General features: G+C 43.7%; 1 protein-coding gene across 2 annotated transcripts in view; it reads right to left on the bottom strand.

The window, feature by feature from the left end:
- MCC (MCC regulator of WNT signaling pathway) overlaps nt 1–24737 on the bottom strand; it is a 396253-nt gene that overhangs the window by 83844 nt on the left and 287672 nt on the right. For both annotated transcript variants that reach the window (XM_035015375.1, XM_035015386.1), the window contains 3 exons: nt 24238–24351; nt 10311–10453; nt 856–998 (listed from right to left, as the gene is read on the bottom strand). In XM_035015375.1, the coding sequence (XP_034871266.1) occupies nt 856–998; nt 10311–10453; nt 24238–24351 (400 nt within the window). The remainder of the gene's footprint in view (nt 1–855; nt 999–10310; nt 10454–24237; nt 24352–24737) is intronic.

The following is a 24737-nucleotide window of genomic DNA, read 5'->3' as shown; positions in this document are numbered from 1 at the left end:
GTAAGTTTCATGAAGTCATACTGTCATTTTATTTTTTTCCTATTTGATTTCACTTAAAAAATATTTTTCGGGGTGTCTGGGTGGCTCAGTTGTTAAGCGTCTGCCTTTGGCTCAGGTCATGATCCCAGGGTCCTGAGATCGAGCCCCGCATCGGGCTCCCTGCTCAGCAGGAAGCCTGCTTCTCCCTCTCCCACTCCCTCTGCTTGTGTTCCCTCTTTCTCTGTCTCTCTCTGTCAAATAAATAAATAAAATCTTTAAAAAAAAAGATTTTTCATTTAATCTCAAGACCCACTAACAGGTCATGACCAGCAGTTTAAAATACACCAAACCAAGTATTCCCAGATGGACATTTCTCTACAACCTCAAACATAATATATTTATTTCCCAACTCATTTCTCAAACATCCTTACTAAGCACTATGATCATTCTCTTAGTCACTCAGGATCAACAGGTTAGAGTCATTTTGGATTTCTTCTTACCCAGCAGTTACTGAAACCTATTGGTTCTTCCACCGCAATGGGTTGCCACCCATTCCATCCTTCCTATTCCTGCCATCATAGCTCAGCTTTTACTGTAACTTGGAATACTACAATAGCCTTTTCAGCTGGTTCCCCATCTCCAGAATTTTCAAATAGAGGTGATCTATGTTCGAATCACAAACATCAGGGCAGAAAGCTCATTCACCTCTTTAGTTCCAACAGAGTAGCATGTAAGGGACTCAAATGGATGTGCTTTCATCTACTCACCAAACTCCCTGACTAATTAAATTTTAATTCAGGCTGCCTCATATTTCTAAAATTCCCATTACAATCCAGAAACCAAACTCTGGCTTCGTGAAATGGCAGGCAGACTCACCCATGTCAGCAGTGACCATGGTGGACTGGTTTTCAGGGATGGAGACAGAGGTCTGGTCTTGGTCCATGCTTCGAGAGTCTTCGTTGACCTCATGCTGACTCTGGCTGAGTTCTGATCGCAGTTCTGAGTACTCATCTTCCTCCCTGAAAAAAAAAGAAGAGTCAGCTACCACTGACAGAGATAGAAGACAAATTCCTAGAGAATATGACTTCTAAGGACAAGAAAGACATTCAGAAAGAAAACAGACAGATCTACTCCCCCTGCCCACCCTCCTTAGCCATATGGACTAGGACTCTTTTCAGGCCAAATGAACAGTCAGTCACCTCTACGGTTCCTGTGTGAAACTGAAAGGGTCCTGGGTCCACATACATATCCATATACTGAACGAGATCCATGTAACAGCCTACTAGAAACTTTTTTGCTTTTAAGATTTAGATTTCTTTACCTCCTCAGATTCTGATGTGAAAAAGAACCCAAGACCAGAGAGCTGGTCTGAGTACTGAAGCTACAGCGAGCAAAATAAGCAGGAGTCTGGTGCACAGGTATGTCACATCCCATCACCTGGAGGGTCCCACTGGAGGGCTTTCTCCTTGGAAGAGGATATAAGGAAGTTTTGGGGCTGGAGCTACCGGAAAACCAGCACCTTACCTGTGCACATCAACCTGGATGCTTTGAGAGATGTATCTGGTATATACCACACTTACTTTCCCTAAAGCAAGTCAGTGGAGTTAGGGGATAGGAAAAGAGGATGGGGAGAGGAGAAAAACGGACACAGTGGGTGAGTGCACATCACTCAGTGGTCTGTTCCCATCAGTCAGCACTTGCAACAGGAAGTCAACACTTAAATGCTGCCATGTTGCATCTGCACACACACACACTGCCCCTTCTCAGCCCTACACAATCCCTCAACCTTTGGTCCCTGAACTAGCTATGGTCAAGTGAAGGAAGCTTACAATTGTATTATGTCTTTCGAAGCACATGCATACCTCTTCCTCACACCACCGCCATCACCACACACACACTGGACACGGACGTGGAGAGGGCAAAATCAACCCGCTGCGGAGCATTTATTTTGCAAGTGAGCCAGAAGAGAAAACGGTCAGGGATTTAATTGAGGCTGCAAAGCCCACGAAAGTCTGTGTAGAAAGCCAGGAAGAGAAGTCCTCTTGGTTTGGCATTCACTTGAAGTTGTGGACACCAGTGGGGCAGAGAGTCTACAGCCTTGGGTTTGGGGTAGACCAAGATGGTAATGGGTGACCACTGAAACTTGGGGAAGAGGCAACTGCCATTTTAAGCTGCGAAGACACATCTATAAATTAGAAAATGTGAAGAACTCTCCAGAGTTCCTAGTTCTCTCAAGAAATCAACATCCTCCCAGGGAAGGAATTCAGCTGAGCCCCTGCTTTATAAGGTGTTTTTAATAAAAGCCGTCCAGAAATCTGGGGAGACTTTTAACAGATACTAAGCCCCCAGACATGCAAATTATGAATTAGAATGGGAGTGGTGAAGGCAAAAAATGTAGGTTAATGTTCTATGAATAAGTTAATTATTAGACACTGCAAAGCTAACAATAATTAGGTTTAGGAATGAAAACAATTAAAAAGTACCTTAAGAGTAGCCTTTTTGGTCTAGAGGGTAATTGTGCCCTGATACATCAGCTCTCCTTTCAATCAGCACTTAAAAATCTGATTTTAGTTAATGGGAGGTTTTGTGTATGATGAATAAATTACCTTTGTTGCATGGCCAATGTAATCAGCTTCAGCTTGGCTGAGACTGTTCTACAGCCAAGAAAGCCAGATAAATGCTGCTGTATCTCTGGTATAAATGGCATTTGCAGAATCGTTAATAGCCATCTTAAACCCTCCTGGCTTGGCAGGTTCCAAAACACACAGGGCCTGTCAAATCTCATGCTTTGTAAGGAGTTACTTCTAGGGATTATTAGGATGAACTTTATATAGCAGTGAATAGGGAAGGGCTAGAAAAAGGAGCCTGTCGATCGCAGGGGCCACTCCTCACTGAGGTCAGAGCACAGTCTGAAGGACAATCACGCTACACTAGAAGTGTCATCTTAGGCAAAAGACTTTCAGGGTCATGAAATGCAAACTAAGGATCCATGGTCAATGTATTCGAGCACCAAAATAAGAACAGGAAAGCAAAGACCAGCTGGATGCTGTCTTCCAGGAGTCAAATGTGTTCACAACTAATTCTAACCCAAGAAGCACGCTGTGTGTGGACACAGGAGGAGCATCTGGGACTGCAGCTGAGTAGTAGCCAAGGAAGACTTTCGCGATGGAGCAGTGCTCCAGAGAAGTCCCAGGCAAGTAGATTTTAGGTAGGTCACGAGGGTGGAAGGGCACAAGCAAAGGCTCAGAGGTGCCTCTGAATGTGAATGAGATGAGAATGGAGAGGAATAAGTGGTTGGTATTGCTGAAACCACATGGGGTGCCCAATGGAAACCATGAGGCTGATGGGGCACTCGGGCCATTTTGATCAGAAGGAGAACTTACTGTATTGAAGGAGGCAAAGTTAGACAGGAGAAACAAAAATAAGATGATGAAGTCTAGGAATTCAGGGGAAGAAGTAAGTGTTGCCGAGCTCTCCTATGGAAAGAGAGAAAAGAAGCAGGGGGGAAGTGCCTAAGGTCTGTGTTCTTGACCCCAAAGGGAAGCACTGAGCTGAGCACACACAATTCCTGGTTAAGATTCCTCCTTATGGTAATTATAGTGAGTATTATAGTACAAACAACTCGTGCAAACCAAGTCAATAATAGTGAGAGGCAGAAAGCAACCTTGCAACATCAGGCAGGGTTCTGTACCACAAAGGAAGAGGTAGAAAAAATGGTTAAACTGAACCCAAATATTAAAGTATGTACAACCCTTTTGTTTCACCCACTGACCTTGTCAAAAAATTCACAGAGTTGCATATCCTTATCATCTCCTGAACAGCAATACTGGCATCATTCCTAAAAAGAGGCTGGAATCTGGGACAGAGAAAGAACAAAAGCCAATTCTCATAGGGCCTTTTGTAAGCAGACGGTCAATCTGTGATTGCAGTGTATGTAGAACATGGGTGCTTGGGGTTGTCTCTCTACTGTGTTATTCGGGAGCACCAGTTCATCCAGAGCAATGGAACAAGAAGTCAAAAAGCCTTTACAAGTCCCAGCAGTTTTACAAAAGCAAGAACATGAGGTGTGTCTTCAAGGCTGCTCTGTGCAGTAGGAGTCCCCTGGCTGGTAAAGATGTCTAGCTACCACCACAGCATCAGCATCTCAAAGTGACTTTATTGCTTGCTTCTTTCTGTTGTGTATACAGTAACTCTTGGCAAATGAAACTTATTCCTTTGGGGGAAAAAGGATCTCCCCAAATAACACCAGCTGCTAATGCTGGAGATGAGAGAGAAGAAAACATGAAAATTTCCAAGAAGTGATCATTTTAAGCCAAAAAAAAAAAAAAAGAAAAAAAACCCACAACAAAACAAACCCCAGAAGCTTAATCGACTGATAAATGTTGGTAATTATACACTATTGTGGTGGTTTCAGAATTATGGAATTACAAAGTGCTCAGGTGTTTCTCTTTGGAAGATAAAGAATCATCTCACAGGCTTCTAAATGTACCTTATTTCGTTCACCTAGAAGCATTTGTGAAGTGCTTCCAAGTTGCTCTTAGAGTGGCAATGATTAGTGCTTGCTACGAGCTTAAACAACAAAAGAAAAATGCTCCCAAGGACGCGGCATTAGGTTGTACCCACAACCTACGTAACTAGCAGTGGCTGACCAGCAGAGATCTTAGGGTTCGTCAAAGCCGGGATCAATACCTTTTATTTACAAGTAAGACGACTGAAGCTTCAAGAGGCTAGTGATTTACCCAAGATTCTACAATTAGTGAGCAGTGCAGCCTCTTTCCTAAATTTAGGACCAATGAAACAGCAGTCAAATATGGTGATCTAAGGAGAAGATTTGGTTGTTGTTGCTGACGATGATTTTTAAAGATTCCTTTTCATTATTGACTAGGGGTGAAATGATCTTATCTGAAAAGGGAAGAGTCAATGAAAGGCTAATTCTTTTCCCAATTTCCAGACCTGAAGCTGAAGTACCATGGAATCAGTAATATTTGATACGAATATTACTTCTTTAGCAATCCCCATGCCTATTCTATTTTGGTGTGCACATTCATGCCTTGTCACTGGATTGATGGGTGAACAAGATCCAGATGGATGTCTACCTGCCTTGGCACCTGTCAGTCAACTATGTCCAGCTAACCCAGCCTACCTGACCCTGGTGGGAGTTTTGTTGAACTACGTTCTTCCTGACAAGTAAAGGCAGACTTGCCCTGAAATGCCATCATTTTTTTAAAGAACAAAGACTTTTTAGATACAATGAGGAAATGTATTCCTTTCAATTCTCTTAGAGGCTCTAAAGCAAGAAATCAGTGGTAAGTCCTGATTCTTTCTGTAATTCCTCCTCTTATTTTTCCATCTAGCACAAAGGAAGACAGACTCATCCATGAATCTTTTGGTGAATAACTGGGCAAATGAAAAGGTCAGGCTCATAGCGCAGGTATGAGATTTTAGAGACTGGATTACGTTAGAGTAGATGGGACTTTGCATATTATCTTTGTTGCTAATGAGCATTTTGCAGACAAAGCAGAAGGGTGAACTGCCAGTGCAGAGGCAGGTAACTCAGAGGGGAGGGGTCAGGGCTGCAGGGTTGTAGCCCTTGGAGGTGAAAGGGGAGGGGAGAGCCTAGGGTAAGAGCCAAGGCTGAAGGTGAATCTCAGGGACAGAAGATATAGGGTCCTAGAAGTTCAAGAAAAACACACCAAGAAGGAAGATTTGGAAGCAAATCCTGCAGAAAAGGACCAGACACAAGAAAAGGTCCCTGGATTTTTCAGTTAAGAAGTCATTAGTGATTTTTAAAAAAGTCTCTTCACTCAGGCTGCTGCTGTAACAAGACGCTGTAGACGAGCTAGCTTAAGCAACAGGATTTTATTTTCTCTTAGTTCTAGGCTTTGGTTTGAAGTCCAAAATCAAGGTGGCCGCATGGTCAGTTTCTGGTAAGGGCTTTCTTCCTGGCTTACAGATGGCTGCCCTGTCACCGGGTCCTCACAGCAGGGGGAGTGCACCCCGTGAGCAAGCCCTCTGGTGTCTCTTCTTCTAAGGGCGCTCACTACACCTACCATGCAGTCCCCATTCTCAGACCTCAACGAAACAGAAGTAACTCCCAAAGGCTCCAACTCCAAAATGCCATCATATTCAGGGGTAGGGCTTCCACATATGAATTTTGATTTTCAGATACATAATTCAGTCCTTAGCAAAAGGAGCTTCGGGAAACTGTTGCACTCAGAAGCCAGACAGCAATGGGCTAACAAACAGGAAATGAGGCAGAAAACATGACTACTCACGAGAGCTGGCAGTGAAAGGATGATGTTATGAGAGTAGGTTTGGGGCAAAGAAAATAATCTCCTCGGCAAAGAAAATAATCTCCAAAGGGTCCTGGGATCGAGTCCCGCCTCAAGCTCCCTGCTCAAGGGGAAGCCTGTTTCTCCCTCTGCCTCTACCCTCCCCCGCCCCTGACTTGTGCATGCTCTCTCTCTCTCTCAAATAAATAAATAAAATCTTTAAAAAAAAAAAAAAAGAATCTCTTTGGGAAACAAAACAGCTCATGTTTAATTTGCTTCGAAATCCACCCCCCCCATTTCAAGTGAGCTACTAATGTATTTTTCCACTTTCCCCATCCCATTATATAATCTCCCCAAGTCAGATAAGCATTAAAAGAAGCCACTCATAATATACAGTTAAGTGGAAAAGCATATATTACAAAAACATTGTTTGCTATATGATCCAATTTATTTAAAATATTCATGAGTAAAATTTTTTAGAAGGCCATATATACAAAATGTTCAGTGTTTATTCCTAGGAGATGGGATTTAGGATGCATTAGGCAGGGTTCAGTTAGGAACATAAACTACACTGAATGTTTCAAGTAGAAGAGATTTAATTTAGGCAGTTCCACGCTTGCATAACTGTTGGAAGGACCAGAGAAGTGTGGGCGGAGGCCACCAGGAGCTGTCAGATTTGCCATCGCAGGCATGGACCCCTCAAAGGTCAGCAAACTGCCGCTGCCTTCACACCTGCCCACAGCTCCTGGCTCTGAGGTGCAGGACCTCATGCCCATGAAAGCCTCTGTCAGCTGCTTCTATCATGGCCTGAGGAACAATGGCTCCCACCTCCCTTCTGCTTTCCAAACCCATTTGAAGGCACCTCACTGGCAGAACCAAAACTGTCTCCAGAACCCAGCTATTAAGGCAATCTGGGAAGCAGTCCCAAGGGTCCAGCCTCTGATTCTGGGGAGAGTAGAGAGAAGGGGTGGGAATGGTACCAGGTGCTAGATAACATGTCATAGGCCACCCTCTTTGGCTACTCGACAACCACACACAGCCTCTCATACACCCTGAAATTTCCAAGTTACAATAGCAGTGACACCAAGCTTCTGTAACCATCCCTCATTCAAATGTGAATGATTCACCTTCTCACCGAAGTGGGAGACCCTAAGTCCCATCAGTTATTGTATCCATTGTCAGGTAACCACTTCTCTTCTAGGTCAGTGGCAAATCCCCCTAGATATCATCTAACCTAATCATTAGATAAGTTTCACCAATACCAGCTCACCTTGTATAATAGGAGAAATTAAGAAGATAAAAAAGAAATTGTATACACAAATAAGCACCGAAATATGCACAGTCTAGCCATCCTTTCTGCAACTGGCCATAAGGCTAAGGTTGATGTTTCTAATCTTCTTCTTCCACTAGGAAATCCCTATTTTCTTTGTGTTTGGCCAGCACCTTGGTCGGTTAGAGCTCTTCACCGAGTGAAATAATTAGCAATCTTTATTCCTGAGGGACTTGGTCCTAAGTGTGTATAGCTGGTACCCCCTACTTGGGATCAGATTGCTACAGAGTCTCCAAGCAAAGTAAGACTAGCTTTATCAGTCAGGGAGGGGGAGTGCTTGGAGTTTACGGGAGTTTGTAGGCTCTAGGTATTCTGATTTGTGGAAACCTACCCAAGGGTCTCGATTCAAATTCTCACCATTTCTTCTTTTCCTATCAATGTTTCATTTTTACCTAAGAGATCTGGTATGGCTGTGAATTCAACTTACATTGGAATTCGGCCACCTGCAGTGTCTGATTCTTAGCTGCGTCAGCCCTGTGGCTACAGGTGATGGGAGAGTGTCTTCTAGGGTGGCCACAGAAGGTCCCCGTTCTGACTGTGACTTGAGATGAAAGTTTACAACTATGAGATTATTTTTGTTTTTACTTAAGCAATTTAGTATTGCTTACGTATGGATATATCATAGCTTACATAAACTATTTCCTTACCATTATTTTTCAGCACTTCCAGCAAATTCCTAACTCAGGCCCAAACTAAAATGACAAGAAAATCTGTAAGTACCAGCATTGTACCTGAGTGGTGTGACAATCCATTCTCTACACCCTGGATTTGCGAGGGCAGTTGGAGTTCCTCCAAGGTGTCTGGCTCCCACCGCACTCAGTCTAGCAAGCATCTCAGGACCTGAGGGCAAACCCATTTCCTGGAGTGCTGAGGGCAGGAGACATGCCTTAGCCGAGGAGGTCAGGGGACCAGAAGAGCCTTGTCCTCCTGGCCCACATGTCCGCATGGCCTGCAGGGAGTCCCCTTAAGGAGGGGCCAGCTCATTTACATAATGAAAACTGGCAGAATTTAATGTGACATCTGCACAGATGCCATCTCCCTTTAAATAAAAGGCACCAATAAATGTCTATGGTCAAGAAGCTCACTGTATTTTAACACGAAGCAGTTTGGCCGTTACATTCAATTTAAACACCCTGCAACTGAGTTTTCCAGGTGATGTGTGATGCTTTTTTTCCACAACTCACTGAGCCCATTTGCCTCACCTTCTCAAGTGTTTAAAAGTGCAACATGTTTTGGGCGCCTGGGTGGCTCAGTTGGTTAAGCGACTGCCTTCAGCTCAGGTCATGATCCTGGAGTCCCGGGATCGAGTCCCACATCAGGCTCCCTGTTCAGCAGGGAGTCTGCTTCTCCCTCTGACCCTCCTCCCTCTCATGCTCTCTGTCTCTCATTCTCTCTCTCGCAAATAAATAAAATCTTTAAAAAAATAAAAATAAAAAAATAAAAGTGCAACATGTTTTAATGGAAATTACAAATTTGCCAATGTACTCTGTCAGCCTCCTTTAAATCTGCTATAATCATTTCTTTGGTCTGAAAATTCTTCTCTGCTCATGCGTTTCTAACCTACAATCACTCTCAAGACCGGGATACAATTTCAAGGCCCTGAGGTTCTAAATTGGAATATGGAATTTACTGTGTGGCTCCAGTTTAGTGCAAAGTTTCCATGATTTTGCCCAGAAAACCAGAGGCCCATCAGTTCCCTCATCAAATAACCCTGTCATTACTCTCTCAGACTTGGAACAAAATGTCCCCGAAGTTTCTTCTAACCTGGGACTTCTAGAGGCAGAGTTTAAAGTAGTTGCCTCTACAACTGCCCTGATTGCCGCTTGGACAAACATTCAGTGAACAAAGCCCTCTTTCTCCATAAAGGTAGGTGACAACCATTTGCTTTCCTCAGGGTGGTTCCCCGAGGACAGGCAGGAAGATAAAAGTTATCCTTGGCTAAGTCACTCAAAGAGAACCCCTCCTCTGAACAGCAAGGCAGATACGCCAATTAAGGGCTGCGTGCAGGAGCCTTAGGGGTTAACTGATTGATGAGGAAGGCAGGACCCCCAAGAGTCACTTACATGGAAAGAATATTAAGTAAAAGCAGAGAGACTTCGGGTTCTAACTCCACCTCTATCCTCTGCTAACTAGAACTTCAAAGTAATCCCCTAATATTTTTAAGGCCCAGCCTTTTTGCCAGTAAAATGATGTATCCAATCTTGTTCCCTACCCTAGGAGTTTGTAAGAGGCCACATCAATGTTGGTAAATCAACTTCAGGTGAGCTCAAGACGCTAGATTATCTAGAAGCAGACGTACTGCTTAGTCCTAAGCCACATTCATAGATCTCTCAAAATTCCCAAGGGAGACACACAGTTTGCACATCGAGAGCAGACCTGGGGTATTCGAGAGGTGGTAGGGATCCTGGGAGGGAGATGGAGGGGCGCCCTTCAGAACTCGCTAATCAATCATTTCACCCATTTCTGATTCGACGCTCTTATCAGTAAACTGAGGATTAAAATTCCTACCCTGGCTACTTTCCAGGGGAGCCCTCGAGACGATCAAGATGAGAACAGAATAGTGGAGGGGAAAGGGCATGGTTAACAAGGTAAAGAGAAAGTAGTTATCAACTGTAAAAGTCTTAGCTGCAAATAAAACATCACTATTATTCATCGGGACGACTTCAACTCCAAGAGCCAGGTTAGAACCCAGAGGGGCAGAGAGAAAGCCGCAGCTGGGAGCTCACTACCTGATGGTGGTGCCTTGCAAACGGTCTATCTTCTTATTGAGCTCAGCAATGATGCTGTGGAGTTCCGTGATGCGCTCCTCGTACCGAAGCGTTGTCCGCTCCTGGACATCCTCATGTTCTCTCATGAGGTGGGACTGCTCACACTGGGATCAAGAGAACAAGACACAAGTGCCAGTGAGTAGATGCACCTATCAGTGAGTGATGCTCAATTTTATGGTCTCAAACCACAACCTCAATGTTGAGCATGCTCCCAATAAACACAGGCCCGCACATTGGCCAGGAATCCCAGAAGCCACAACAGCAGCTGAATTTTATAATGCACCCACCCCCGCCGCCCCCGTGGACAAAGTCTTTGTCTTTGTAGCATTCATTCTGTCTTTGAGGAAAGTCCCTCTGCCATTGCTCACAATCTTTGTGGCATTATCCAAGTCTCTTGCTTTTCCCTCGCCAAGAAGTAGGCAAGTGCCGGAGCTGGATCCATCAGATACCTTCTTCTGGGGATGTGAATCTTGAGTGAATGGACTTAAGATTGCATGGAGTTCACTCACTTGACTGAGGGGCCTGAAAAGATTGTCCCTTAGTTCCCGACACCTATATCCCAGAGCTTCCCTCCCAGGTTCCCTTATGGCTGTTCAGTTTTCCTTGTACCAACTCATTCCTTTTTTGTTTTAATTTTTTTTAATGAAAATTAATTTCTTTAGTTTTAATTCATTCCCTTTTTTGTTGACATTGCCAGAGTATGTTTCAGCCACTTTTTTTTTTTTAAAGATTTTATTTATTTATTTGACAGAGAGAGACACAGCGAGAGAGGGAACACAAGCAGGGGGAGTGGGAGAGGGAGAAGCAGGCTCCCGGCAGAGCAGAGAGCCCGATGCGGGGCTCGATCCCAGGACCCCGGGATCATGACCTGAGCCGAAGGCAGACGCTTAATGACTGAGCCACCCAGGTGCCCCTTTCAGCCACTTTTCAACCAAATAATCCTAAGTGGTATGACAACATTTCTTATCTGGCTGGTCATCTGTAGACTTCATTCTTTCCAATATCCTTTTCTACCAGACTATGAACTCTGGGAAGGCAAGAACTAGGCGTTTTCATGATTTAGCCCTAACACCTGGCAAACGGCGGCTTGCTTCACTGTGGGCGATCTAGTAGCGTTATGGAATGAATCAGTGGCAATATATCAACACTGTCAAGAAGACTGCTTTGCAGAAACAATGACAGAAAAAGCTGAGGTGCTTCCCTTACTCAGCATTTGATGGTCTAAGAGGCAGCAAATGCTCTAAAAACATTTTTGTAGCTAGAGTTCAAATCCTAAGGAACCGGTTCATCTCCTTCACTTCTCTGCCCCCTCCTCAATGCCCCACCAGTCACAGTGCATTTAATCTCATTTGCATAACAATAAACACTCATCAGTGATGGAACAAGGAATCCAGCTTCTGTCCCTGTCTACTGCATTCAGCCCTGATTAATTTCCTGTCCAGCAGAGGAATTTTAATTTCATTTCAGCGAGGTTTTCCTAATGCCAAGAGCCATATGTACTTGCTAGCTCTGCACTTTCAGGGCCGGTGGCAGACGGGCAAGGGTAAGACTTCTCACCCACCACGTCCAATGTCCTCCTCCTTCCCTAAATCTGTTGCTTCCCATGGTGTAACCCAGAAGCTACTGGGCAGGGACGAGCGCCTTCAAAGATAAGCACAACACACTAAGCCCAGCGCCACACTGAGACAGAAGTACACAGCACGTAAGTCTGCTAAATATGGTGGTATATATCACGGCAGAGACCACAGCTACAAACCACCTTGGTCAGTATTAACGTGGTAACTTCCTGGGGGCTGCTGGGAGCTCCAGGAACAAGACTGGAGGCAACAAGGTTGTGGGGGCTGTATCACAGAACTTCGTGAGACAGCTGCTTTCAGAGAAACAGTGATGTGAACTTCTGTTCTCAGGGACAAACTGCAACATCAAATAACCTCCACTCAAGGTCCGACAGACGGGGAGTACATGGAAACGGAGGCAAGGATCAAGGGTGAGTGAAAGTCACATCTACAGGGAGGCTTTCCTAAACAGATCAAAACCCTAACAGGCCACAAATACTCTTTCCATGAAGTTATGCCTTTTCATCCACGATCCATCATATTTTACAAGGAACAACAGAAGTCCACAAAATGACAGTGTGTCACAGACAGTATGTGTCAATAAATGAAAAAGGTTCATATTCCTCTGGAACATACAGCAGAAAACTGTTTCTCTCCATCCCTGCAAAATGTCTATGAGCTTTTGTTATTAGTCTTTATTCCCACCTTCACAATGTGTTTGTGTGTATAGATGTGCATATGCGTCAGGGTAGCTAGCACTCTTATGAAGACCACCAGTTTTAGATCTTAAAATAATTACAAGATAATGCCCAGCCTGGTGCCTGGGTGGCTCAGTTGGTTAAGCGACTGCCGAAGGTCATGGTCCCGGAGTCCTGGGATCGAGTCCCGCATCGGGCTCCCGGCAGCGGGGAGCCTGCTTCTCCCTCTGACCCTCTCCCCTCTCATGCTCTCTCTATCTCATTGTCTCTCTCAAATAAATAAATAAAATCTTAAAAAAAAAAAAAAAGATAATGCCCAGCCTGACCTGGATCTCATTTATGCCGTGATTCCTACTGCACTGCCATCTTGCAGGCTCCTCCTCTTTGGTTTTCCATATTCAGCTCTCTGGGGCTACAGATCACTGTGAAATGGGGCGCCTGGGTGGCCCAGTTAGTTAAGCATCTGCCTTCCGCTTGGGCTGTGATCCCAGGGTCCTGGGATCGAGTCCCACACGGAGTCCTACATCAGGCTCCCTGCTCAGCGCAGAACCTGCTTTTCACTCTGCCTGCCACTCCCCCCTGCTTATGCTCTCTCTCTCCCTGACAAAATCTTTAATAAGAAAAAAAACACTGTGAAATGCTTCCCTTTACAAAGTCAACAACTCTCACTCTCCTTTCTCTCTCTCTCTTTTTAAAGATTTTATTTATTTATTTTGACAGAGAGAGACACAGCGAGAGAGGGAACACAAGTAGGGGGAGTGAGAGAGGGAGAAGCAGGCTCCCCGCTGAGCAGGGAGCCCAATGTGGGGCTCGATCCCAGGACCCTGGGATCATGACCTCAGCCGAAGGCAGACACTTAACAACTGAGCCACCCAGGCGCCCCTCCTTTCTCTCTCTCTTTTTTTTTTTAAGATTTTTATTTATTTGAGAGAGAGAGAGAGTGCATGTGTGAACTAGCACCAGCAGGGGAAGGTGCAGAGGGAGAAGCAGACTCCTCGCTGAGCTCTGAGCCGGTCACAGGGCTCCATGCAGGGCTCAATCCCAGGACCCTGGGATCACAACCCGAGCAGAAGGCAGATGCTTAACTGACTGAGCCACCCAGACGACCCTCTCACTCTCCTTTAATTCCCCACTTATAGTTCCTCCTTCAGTCTTTAGATGTCAACAGCCCACCACCACCACCAAGGCAGACCAGAAACTGCAAAATTCACTTAAAAATGAAGGTGTGCAAATATTCATGCAAGAAAAAGGCACACAATCTACTGATAATCACCAAGACAACTCCAGGCATCCCTGGTGACTGCTGTGAGCTGCCTAACAGGTAAGATCGGGGGGGGGGGGGGGGGGGGGCGCGCGGCACAGATGGCTGATGCCTGGATAACGAGAGCATGCTATCTGGTACTATACCATCTTTGCCCCTGCCTGTAACTGGGAAGTCTGCCTGGAGGGTATGAGTATGAACAAGAGGCAACAGGAAGCCTGATGATTCAGACAGAACAGCACTTGTAGCTAAAAGGAGACAAAAGACTCATAATGTATATTTGGAACTTGGGGTTCATTTGGGAGTAGCAACAAGAATATATCGGAGGAAAAAAAAATTCTTAGCTGAAGGCAAAGATATCTGGTTTATATTCCTATATTTTTCCCACAAGTATGGTTTCTTAAAATAGTGGAAAGCCTCTATAATTTAATTCTTTCTAAAAATAATAGATATATCTTGATTTCCCATAACATTTAAGATACCGGGCTGAGTGACACACAGTGGGGGTCATTATGACATGTCCTCTGAAGGGAACTGCAGTCACAGCTTCTAGGTAGAATTCTCTGCTGGAGAATAAGAAACGTGGACAGAAATGAGGCGTGCAGGAAGGAGAGATGGTAGAATGGTACCCTGGGGATTCTTTACACAGTGAAAAGAGAACACTGGAAAGTATCAAAATGCCCAGCCTCGCAGCGCCTGGGTGGCTCAGTTGGTTAAACGGCTGCCTTCAGCTCAGATCATGATCTCAGGGTCTTGGGATCGAGCCCCACATCGGGCTCCCTGCTCAGTGGAGAGTCTGCTTCTCCCTCCCCTCTGCTGCTCTCGCACTCACGCTCTCTCTCTTTCAAATAAATGAATAAAATCTTTTAAAACAAAAAAACACCCAGCCTCAAGGTGGAATGGATGGCTTGAGAAGACACTGCCCAAGGGTCACCTGTACAAATCACCATCCCCTGGAGGTATCACATTAAACACTCTTCACCCATTCTGCGCACACTGGTCGTACCAGACAAAGATAGGTTGAAGCCCTATCTCCACGCTGCGGGGCAGGGCAAGGTGGAGCAACAGGGCAGGAGAAAACAAGCCATCACCTGCGCAAGCCCGAAGAACCCAACAGAACACCCTTGTTCAACAGCTCCCACTGAACTGCCCAAGACCAACCCCAGGAAAGGGGCACTTCAGTGCAGGGAAAGTGGAAGATGAGCGGCAGCGCCCAGGACAGACAAAGCCATTCTGCGCGTGATCGGTGCGTTCCTTCGCTGGTAAGTCCTGCATCGGCAGGGCTGGTCTGTTCAAGTCATGCCCGATTTTATGAGCACATTCCGCTATCATGACTGACCCACGCCTCTCACCACGAGTTTTCATGACTGGTGAGAGCCTTGTTTCGCCTGGGAGGGCATGGGGTTTCAGGTATTGTTTCACAGGGGCACAGGTGAGCTCAAGCTGGATACCCGCACCTCCATCTGAGAGTCACCTCTGGGCAGCCCTCCCCGTAAAGCCTCAATCGAGACGGTCATACAACAATGACAACTAAACAGGAAAAAGAAATAGGACTTCTATGATTACTCCTTAATGTTTGCATACATTTTTTTATTTTTAAATTACAAGTTGAAGTACTTTATACACATTAAAAAATGATAGATGTCCACTTTTTTCATAATTCATTAACAAAACCCTTTTTCTAATGGTGTTCATTTCTCTCCAGTATGTACATGGGGCTCTGCCAGGACCACCATATGGGGTGTGCATAATGTAAGCATCAGCACCCCTGGTAGCCAACAGGGGTATTCATCAGGACTCCAGTTCACCCCCATCCATGCACATGGCAGGATAATACTTTCTCTCCCCGTCAAAGCTAGATATGGCTATATGACTTATTTTAGCCAACGAGGTACAAGTGAATTTATATCACTTATGCCTAGAAGCCTTTAAGAGCTCCATCAAGATTTGCTACATTCCCTTCCCTGGCCATGGCTTCTGGCAATGTTCCAGACAGTAGAAGCTCCATCAGCTTAGGAGGCTGGTTGAGGACAATGTGGGACAGTTTTCTGCCGGCCCTACTGAGCTCCTAGCAAGAAACAAAATCTTTGCTATGTTAAGCCACTGAGGTGGCTTTGGGGTTATTTATCACTGCATATTCTGATGATACAACCATTTTACAGATGAAAACAAAATGTAAAGTGGCTGATTCGTTATATCCTAGGCAACAAGCAGAACCCTCTGAAAAACCGTCTGATCTGTATTCACACCATCAAAGGGTAGACGCTGTTGTAGCCACCATCTTCTCTCCACTACTCCCTCCCAGCCCCTTGACCTTCGGGCTTGTCCCCGTACCACTTGCCTAAAGATCTCCAGGGACAGCAGAGTCATCCTTCTTGGTCTCCCCTGACCCAACTCCGGTGAACTCCAGGAAATACAAATATTATGCCTTCCAATATCAGATGAAGGTAGGAAACCCAGACAACTCTCTCCTCAACCCCATGGAGCACCGAAATAGAGTAGACACAAGGAGTTATAAGACAGGGAATTCTAGGTCCCTCTGGTTCCCATCAAGCCAGCTTTAGCTGCCAAAGTCAATTATTCAGTGACAACTTTCTTAACAGGGAGGAATGGCAGCTTCTTCCAGCAAAACTTGCAAGTGAGGGATGATTTTCTTCTCCTCACCATACAGAAATACCCCATATAATTTCAGTTGAACAAAATAAGAAATGGTCTCAAACAACACGCTGCCACTTTTTTCCTATTAGCACAGGGAATTGCATCCAGGGCTCTCCCTCTTCCTAGCCTATATTCAGTTTTTGACTGATCCTACATTACAGCAAAGAAAGCAAGCCTGTGGTTGCAGCCTTTTGCCTGCCATGAATTTCTGGAGGTCAGAATCACTAGGGTTTCTCCCACAACTATAAACAGTCAGTATGAAAGGCAAAGAAAAAAAGATTGGGATCGGATATGATGAAATTTTGTTTTTTTCCTGAATTTTATCTGGCACTTAATATGTACTCTGAGGTTTCAGCTCTCCTACCATGATGAGGAAGCAACTTTAAGATCTATATAAATACCTGTGTCTAGCCACATAACTTGGTGAAATTGCCTATATGCAAAAATGTTTAATAAAAACAAGTGGTATCATTCCAACCACCAAGAATCTCTCTGCTATTGGTGCAATCCTGGGATAAAGCCATGAGTCAGCCTTGAGACAGACTGGTCTGAGAACTTGAGTCCTTGTTGGAAAAACCCTGTGCAATGTGGTGATGCTAAGGTATGGTTTTGTTAATGTTCTTCACTGGGTTTTATCTTACTCCACAGAGGCCACTGATCTTTAATCTTCACATTAGTCTCAGCTGTCAAACCTAAGAGCATTATGAACTCCATTCTTGAAAAATGCAACGCCATCATTAATCTGTTAACCCTCTCAACCATCCTGGTGAAGGGGGTCAGCACCACTCCCTTTTAAAGTATGCAAAGAAGTCACGCTACTTTCTCAGGGCCACACTGGATTGGTCTCAGTAATATTACTCAGGGTATTTCCACCCTCATTCTAAGTCCTTGCCCAGGTTCTCCCCCAGGGGGAAGATGGGAGGAACCAGGCCAACTAAACAAAGAGGCCCAGCACAAATGGAAATGCCCTTGATGAGCAAAACAGCTAGGGCAATTTACCAAAGAAAAGTAGAAACAAGTAAAAAGGAATGGAGGACATTCCTGACAAAGAGAATACATCCGAACTGTACTTTTAAGTATCTCATACAACGAGAAAGCACCAAGAAAGTGCTCTCTCCGTTACATTTAACGAAAACTATTTATGTTTTCTTCCTAAAAGCCAAGAGGTAGAAAATTCAGAAGATTTGCTATCCAAAGATAGAGAGCTTAGAAATAGAAAGTGTTCTGTATGACTGAGTTCAAAGGGATTCATAGGATTCATGAGCTTGTTTGAGATATATCATTCTATAGCCCTTAAAAAATACAGCAATTTAAAATTGTTGGTACTCAATAAATAGCAAATATGCTGAAAGCATCGAACCAGTACTATATAGAATCTCTGCCAGTTTCCTACAAGGCTGTTCCCCACAAGGCTGCTTAATGCTGGTGCCAAAGCATGCATGTATCTATGCACCTGTTTGATGGGGATGGTAGGGAAGTTTAAACCAAATGGACATGTGCATCATGCCCCACCCACTTTGAGAAGCCCTCTGGATACTAAGGGCAGCCTGGGCAGCCTAAAAGACAATACGGGATTAGTACAGTTGTGGATTCCCACAAAACCTGGATTCAAATTCTAACTCTTAGTACTTTACAGCCACATAATCTCAAGCAAGATACTCAAATTCTTCAAACCTTTATTTCTTCACTTGTAAAACCGTACCTACACCAGAGGTCATTATGAGAACTCCCTAAGATAGAGCAAACAGAATGCTTGGCACACTGCCTGGCACAAAACAAAGCTAAAGAAGTGTGGTGATTATCACTACTGTATACACCAACAGTGGTATTGTTAATCAAATCCCCTAGGAAGCTGTGATGAACAGCCTCCAAAATGCCCCCACTGATCCCTGTATCTCCTTTGTGTGGTACCTTCTCATTGAGCCTGGGTGACACCTGTGACCGGCTTCTAACTAATACAATGTGACAACGGTGATGGGATGTCACTCCCATGACATTATGTAAGATTCTGTCTTATTAGCACACTTATTCTGGAATCTTTCTCTGCATTGATGGCCTTGAAAAAGCCAACTGTCATCAATCCTACAACCACAAAGAAATAAATTATGCCAAGTACACGGGTGACTGAACTCTTCCAAGTTGAGCCTTCAGATGAGCATTCAGCTCTGGCCAACACTTTGATTGCAAACATAAAGAGAACCCAGTTATGCCATACCTGAGCTCCTGATGCACAGAAGCTATGAGTTAATAAACGTGTGTTAAGCCAGTAATTTTGTGGTAACTTACTACACAGCAATAGAAAATGAACACAGAAGCACTTTACCTTCCCCATCATGCTGATCTAGTCTCCTTTACTCAACTTTTCCCTTCCCATCACTATTCTCAAAACTCTACTGGCAGGTTGACCTTATGACCATGTATATTGAACCTTTTTTTATTCAGCTAGTTCCAGTGTCACCATCAAGAATCACTCAACAGATGTTGAAGCTCTTTTTGATTATTTCTGATGAATACAGCCACCATTTACATTTTAGCTTAATCATAGCTCTGTAATATTTAGAGAGCTGGTAAAACTTAGTAAAGCCAGAGAGCATAAATTTATGCATGAACTTGCTCTTCCACAATCTGGTCAAGCCTCAAACATGAATCACTCACACAGGAAGCAATAGCACTGTCATTTCATTGTTCTCATTTTTTCTTGCATAAATCTCATCTTTATAAAAGGTATGAGACTGGTGAGTCTGACCTTTTTTTTTTGTTTTTATGTTCTCTTTCCTGGGTCCCAGTATCTGCACTGGAAAGACCTCTCCATTGAAAGGAACAGAGAGTAATTTTTAAGTATATTTAGTGTAAGAATGCAAACATGATGTAAAGAGCCACCAAAAATTATTACATAAGAATGTCTTGACCATAAGTTAAAAGGGAACTGACTCATTCCTTGACACAGCACAGAAAAAGTTTTCTATTATCCTCTACCATCCTCTGCATAAGTTGCTCTGTCTTTGTAGGCTTAAATTTTAATAAATACCCTCCTGGTCATTTTTTTTTAATATTTTATTTATTTATTTGAGAGAGAGAGAATGAGAGACAGAGAGCACGAGAGGGAAGAGGGTCAGAGGGAGAAGCAGACTCCCTGCCGAGCAGGGAGCCCGATGTGGGACTCGATCCCGGGACTCCAGGATCATGACCTGAGCCGAAGGCAGTCGCTTAACCAACTGAGCCACCCAGGCGCCCACCCTCCTGGTCATTTTTAAAAATCCAAGACTATAGCACATGCCAACTTCCAGTTAAGAGCTTTCACAATTTCTTTCCTCTTAAATAAAGTCTCACAGGGGCGCCTGGGTGGCTCAGTGAGTTAAGCGTCTAACTTCGGCTCAGGTCATGATCCCAGGGTTCCAGGATCAAGCCCCGCATTGTGCTCCCTGCTCAGTGGGGAGCCTGCTTCTCCCTTCTCCCTCTCCTTCCTGCTCATGCTCTCTCTCTCTCTCAAATAAATAAATGAAATCTTAAAAAAAAAAAAAAAACCCTTATGAAACAAAACAAAAAAAAGGCATTAAAAATGTTTTAATACACCAGACCCCACTACTGAAACATCATATTGTTATCTTTCCAGCTTTTCCTACCACATTTTTATTACTTTTATAATCAGAAGGAAAATATTGTAAGTTTTCATCCAAGTAAAAACTGAAAGTTTTTGTCTGTACAACATCCTATATGAGGAAAGAACACTGGGACCTTGTCTTGGCTCTGGTGCTAAGCTACTCATTTGACTTTGGGTAAGCAAGTTAACCTCTCTGGGATGCCTGGCAAATGTGGAAGTAGATGATCTCAAGTATAAAGGGTCTCTCCTCCCTACTCAAACAATCTACGATTACGAGACATGAGTTTTCAAAACTTTCCACAGGTCATCTAGACCAAGGACTATGACAGCCTGGTTTTTAGAGCTCTCTGAATTCCCACATAAAAACAGAGCACCTTACTCAACAGAACCAAATGCTTGGAGACAAGGTATCCTCTTGAACAGCAAAATACAAGCAAGTAAGGACAAACCCACACCATCCACAAGCCCGAAAGGGTATCTGAATGGGCAGAAGCAGTGGGAAGCAGCAAGGCTGGTGGATGTGAGAACTGGAAAACCCCAACATAAGCAGTCAGTATAGGGTGCCTCGGTGGCTCAGTCGTTGAGCGTCTGCCTTCGGCTAGGGTCATGATCCCAGGGTCCTGGGATCGAGTCCTGCATCGGGCTCCCTGCTTGGCGGGAGGCCTGCTTCTCCCTCTCCCACTCCCCCTCCTGCTTGTGTTCCTGCTCTCGCTGTCTCTCTCTCTGTCAAATGGATAAATAAAATCTTTAAAAAAAAAAACTACCTCCATCTCTTCTTTAAAAAAAAAAAAAAAAGTCCATATACTCAGGAAAGTGAGGAGGGCCAATTGGAAAAGAGAGGCTAACACTAAAAGGGATTCTGCCTGAGCCAAGAGTAAGTGAGGAAGGGGCCCACAGTAAGATCTGAAAGAGCTAAAGCAGCTAGTACCTGGGAACTCTCAAGATTGGCCCCAGGACTTGCTTCCAGGAGGAAAACCTGCTGACAGTGGGATCAGGATTGAACAGTATGGAGTAACAGAGACAAAGGAAGAAATAGATCCAGATAGAAGTAGGTGAGGGGAACAGAACCAGAAAGTGTTAGAAAGCAGGCTGCCATATTTTTGACTAAGTGAAAACAACAGAAGACTAAGCTTTATGAACTTATAAAGCCATCTTAAACACTGCCTCCTCAAAGTTCAAGGAAACTATTTTTCATATAAAAATGAAAAATGGAGAAGTACTGACATCAAATTCCATACAAAGTTATAAGAAGGAAGAAAAAAAGAGCAGAATATATGCCTATATACCATTAAAGCATGGCACAAAATGGAATATCCCTCCCCCCAAAAAGCCCAAACAAAGCCCACTATTTCAAAATAAGTTAAAAGACTTTAAGGAGATAAAATGACATAAGACATGAAAAAACATAACTGAGAATTAGAAAATTCATACGGTAACAGAACACAAGAAAAAACTAGAAATAAAATAAAAACGCATTTCAGGAATACAAACTAAACTAGAAGGCACACGAGAAGAAATAAACACAACATATAATGCCCTGAAAGAAACAGAAGATGAACAATAGGAAAATCAAGTAAAAAGGGAGAGACAGGATGTGGATAGTGAGATCCTGAAAATAGGCAAAAAAGATCTAACATACAAATAATAAACATCCTTGAAAAAAATCAAAGTGAGAGAACTAATATTAAACACTGTAATTCTTTACAACTTCCCCGAAATTAAAAGATTAAAAGAGATAATCAAAAGAATACACGGCAAACCTGAGAATATCAAACCAGAATGACTAAGATTAAGAGTTACTCTAGTAGGGGCGGCCGGCTGGCTCAGTCGGTGGAACGTGCGACTCTTGATCTCGGGGGTTGTGAGTTTCAGCCCCATGCTGGGTGTAGAAATTACTTAAAAATAAAAACTTAAAAAAAAAAAAAAGTTGCTCTAGAATTACTAGACTTAAAAAAAAAGAAATAAAGAAAAAACATGCTATGGACATCTAGAGTCAATGTCCTGTGAGGCAAAGAAAGCTGTGTTATCAGACTTTGGGGACAACACTCTCTGCCAAAAGAGAATAAGGAAACATATTCAAATAAAGAAAAGATGGGCAAAGGGCTTTCTATCCAGCAGAAATGTCTTTCAAGTACAAAGGGCAAAGAACAGACATACTGTTAATAACGAGCAAGAACCTGGTGAAGATTATTCCGAGTCCTCCCTGAGGAATATACTAGAAAATCCACTTCAGGCAATAAACGAACAAATAAACGGAGGAACACGGACATAAGGACCATGGTGAACACTAACTATAACGTTGCTTATAGGAGCCTAAAGGAGGACAAGAAGGGGAGAGGGTGAGATGCAATGGCCAGATGGTCAGGCAGGTAGATATAAGACAGCTGCAAAAAATGGGGAGTGAGGGGCGCCTGGGTGGCTCAGTCGTTAAGCGTCTGCCTTCCACTCAGGTCATGATTCCAGGGTCCTGGGATCAAGCCCCACATCGGGCTCTCTGCTGTGCCGGGAGCCTGCTTCTCCCTCTCCCACTCCCCCTGCTTGCGTTCGCTCTCTCTCTGTCAAATAAATAAATAAAATCTTAAAAAAAAAAGGGGGGGGGAGTGAAGAGAGCGTAATGCAACAACAACAACAAATTACATTCTTCTCAGGAACTGTATCTGTTATGGCAGGAGTAATATTATTCTGAGGCTGTTCATAATATGGAATGAAGCAAGTAAGTAATTATGGAATATTCTAATTCAATCATCCTCTGTAGCATTAAGAACCAGGACTCTTCATGTGAAAGAAAGGTGATACAGATAAAACATAGAAGAAGCTAGGTAAAAAGTATGCTGTAGTCTGAATTTAAATCGGGTCTATTAGTATGAACTCCTAAGGTATTTTATCTTAAAAGTTATATGTACATGCAGATGTAGATAAATAAGGCAATAAAGAATTTCCTGGCTACGTCTATAAAAGAGGCCTGAAAAAAAATGACCAACCTAGAAGCCATAAGCACTCTTAGCACCCAGATTGTGGTCTTAAGATACTAGTTTCTGCTGAGAGAAGTAAGAGTTACTCAGAGAACAGTTACTACCAGATTTGGGGCAAAAAATGTACTAGTTGAGTCTGAACTAACTCCTGGGCTCATGTCAAAAGATTCAGAAGCCAACCTGAAGAAGTTCACATTGGCCAAAGATAATACGGGTTTCTGTAAGGAAAATAGTTACAGTGGAATGAAACCCCAAATATGTTTAAATCTATAATTTCATAATAATAGTTTAAAAAATTATTGGGCAATTTCAGAGGATCATAGGTAATTTTCTTGAAAAATGTTAATAGATGAAGAATTCTGCTTTTCCTCGACGAACCACTGTTTCAACAAATCACAGATGATGGGAGAGGTCTCTATAAAAGCATTCCAATTAATGAGAAATGGTACAACGGAAATATCATCATTTGTAAGTCCTAATAATTCAGTGAATCAATGAACATAGGCACTGAGTATCAACAGCTGCTAACATCACAGAAAATGAGACAACCAGACATTATGTGCCTCCTGGTAAAACAACAAATCCTCTCTACAGTCTTGCCAAAGGGGCCAGACATGAATTGACTGAGCCTCTGGGTCCACCTGCCGTTTTACAGGAACTAAAGGGGACGGAGGAATGTGGTGAGCTGTACGGCGAGTGTATAATCAGCAACATCCAGACTGTAGGGAACTCCACAGGTCAAATGGCAGGTTTCTAATAGATTAATTAAAAGCAAACAAAGAATGGAAGTAAAACCTATAAATTAAGAGATTCAAAAGAAACCCAAAGTGTTTCAATGAGCAAGACTAAACTCCACTATCGAGGGACAGCTAAACTTCAGTGATAAAGTATAAAGAGACAGGAAAAAGGACTATAGGAGTCATGGTGGTGGTCACCTTGGTCGGAGGGAAGGTGCGACTGGGACAGGACATAAGGAGGGACTTCTGGGATGGCTGGCAAGTCCTATTTCCTGACCTGGACGGTGCTTATAAGAATGTTTGCTCATTACCCCGTAACTTGATTGGCTGGATTTCCTCGATCTATGTTTTATCTTAAAATAAAAAAATACAAGAGTTTGAAAAAAAACTCTCCAGATCCCTTACCTGTGCCTTGGCTAATTTCTTTTCCAGAAGGTCTCGTTCCCGCTCCGTTTGCTGCAGACGTTTATTAAGTTCCACTATATCTCCCTTGAGTGATGCCAGGGCTGCCAAGTGGAGCTGTGGAGACGGAAAGAAAGCAGCACAAGGTTAGATCCTTTGTCAGAACCTCGTTCCTTCCCTGTAATTAGTGTGATCATATAAAAAAAAAAAAAAAAGCCTCATCTCCAAGGGGTGCTATTAAATCAGGTGTTGGACAGGCAAGCCGGGTTATGTGGTCACAGGGAGAAAACTCACATGTGGGCAGCAGGACCTAATTTCAGTGGTCACATCAGGATAGAGAGCAAAGCCTCCCACTCTAAGGGCTTTCCCTCAGTTACTCAGCAAGGATGAGATTAACTGCAGGTGTGGGGCCATGGGATTCTCAACCCGAGCAGCAAGGAAGGAGAACCGCATCAGCTTTGACCTTTGGCACATATGAAAGTTGGATAGGGCAATTCTATCAC

The sequence above is a fragment of the Mirounga leonina genome, unplaced genomic scaffold, assembly GCF_011800145.1.
Source record: "Mirounga leonina isolate KUSES-001 unplaced genomic scaffold, KU_Mleo_1.0 Mir_104, whole genome shotgun sequence".
Classification (NCBI taxonomy): Eukaryota; Metazoa; Chordata; class Mammalia; order Carnivora; family Phocidae; genus Mirounga; species Mirounga leonina.
The sequence above is the reverse complement of the archived record's forward strand: the minus strand, read 5'-3'. Positions and strand labels throughout refer to the sequence as shown.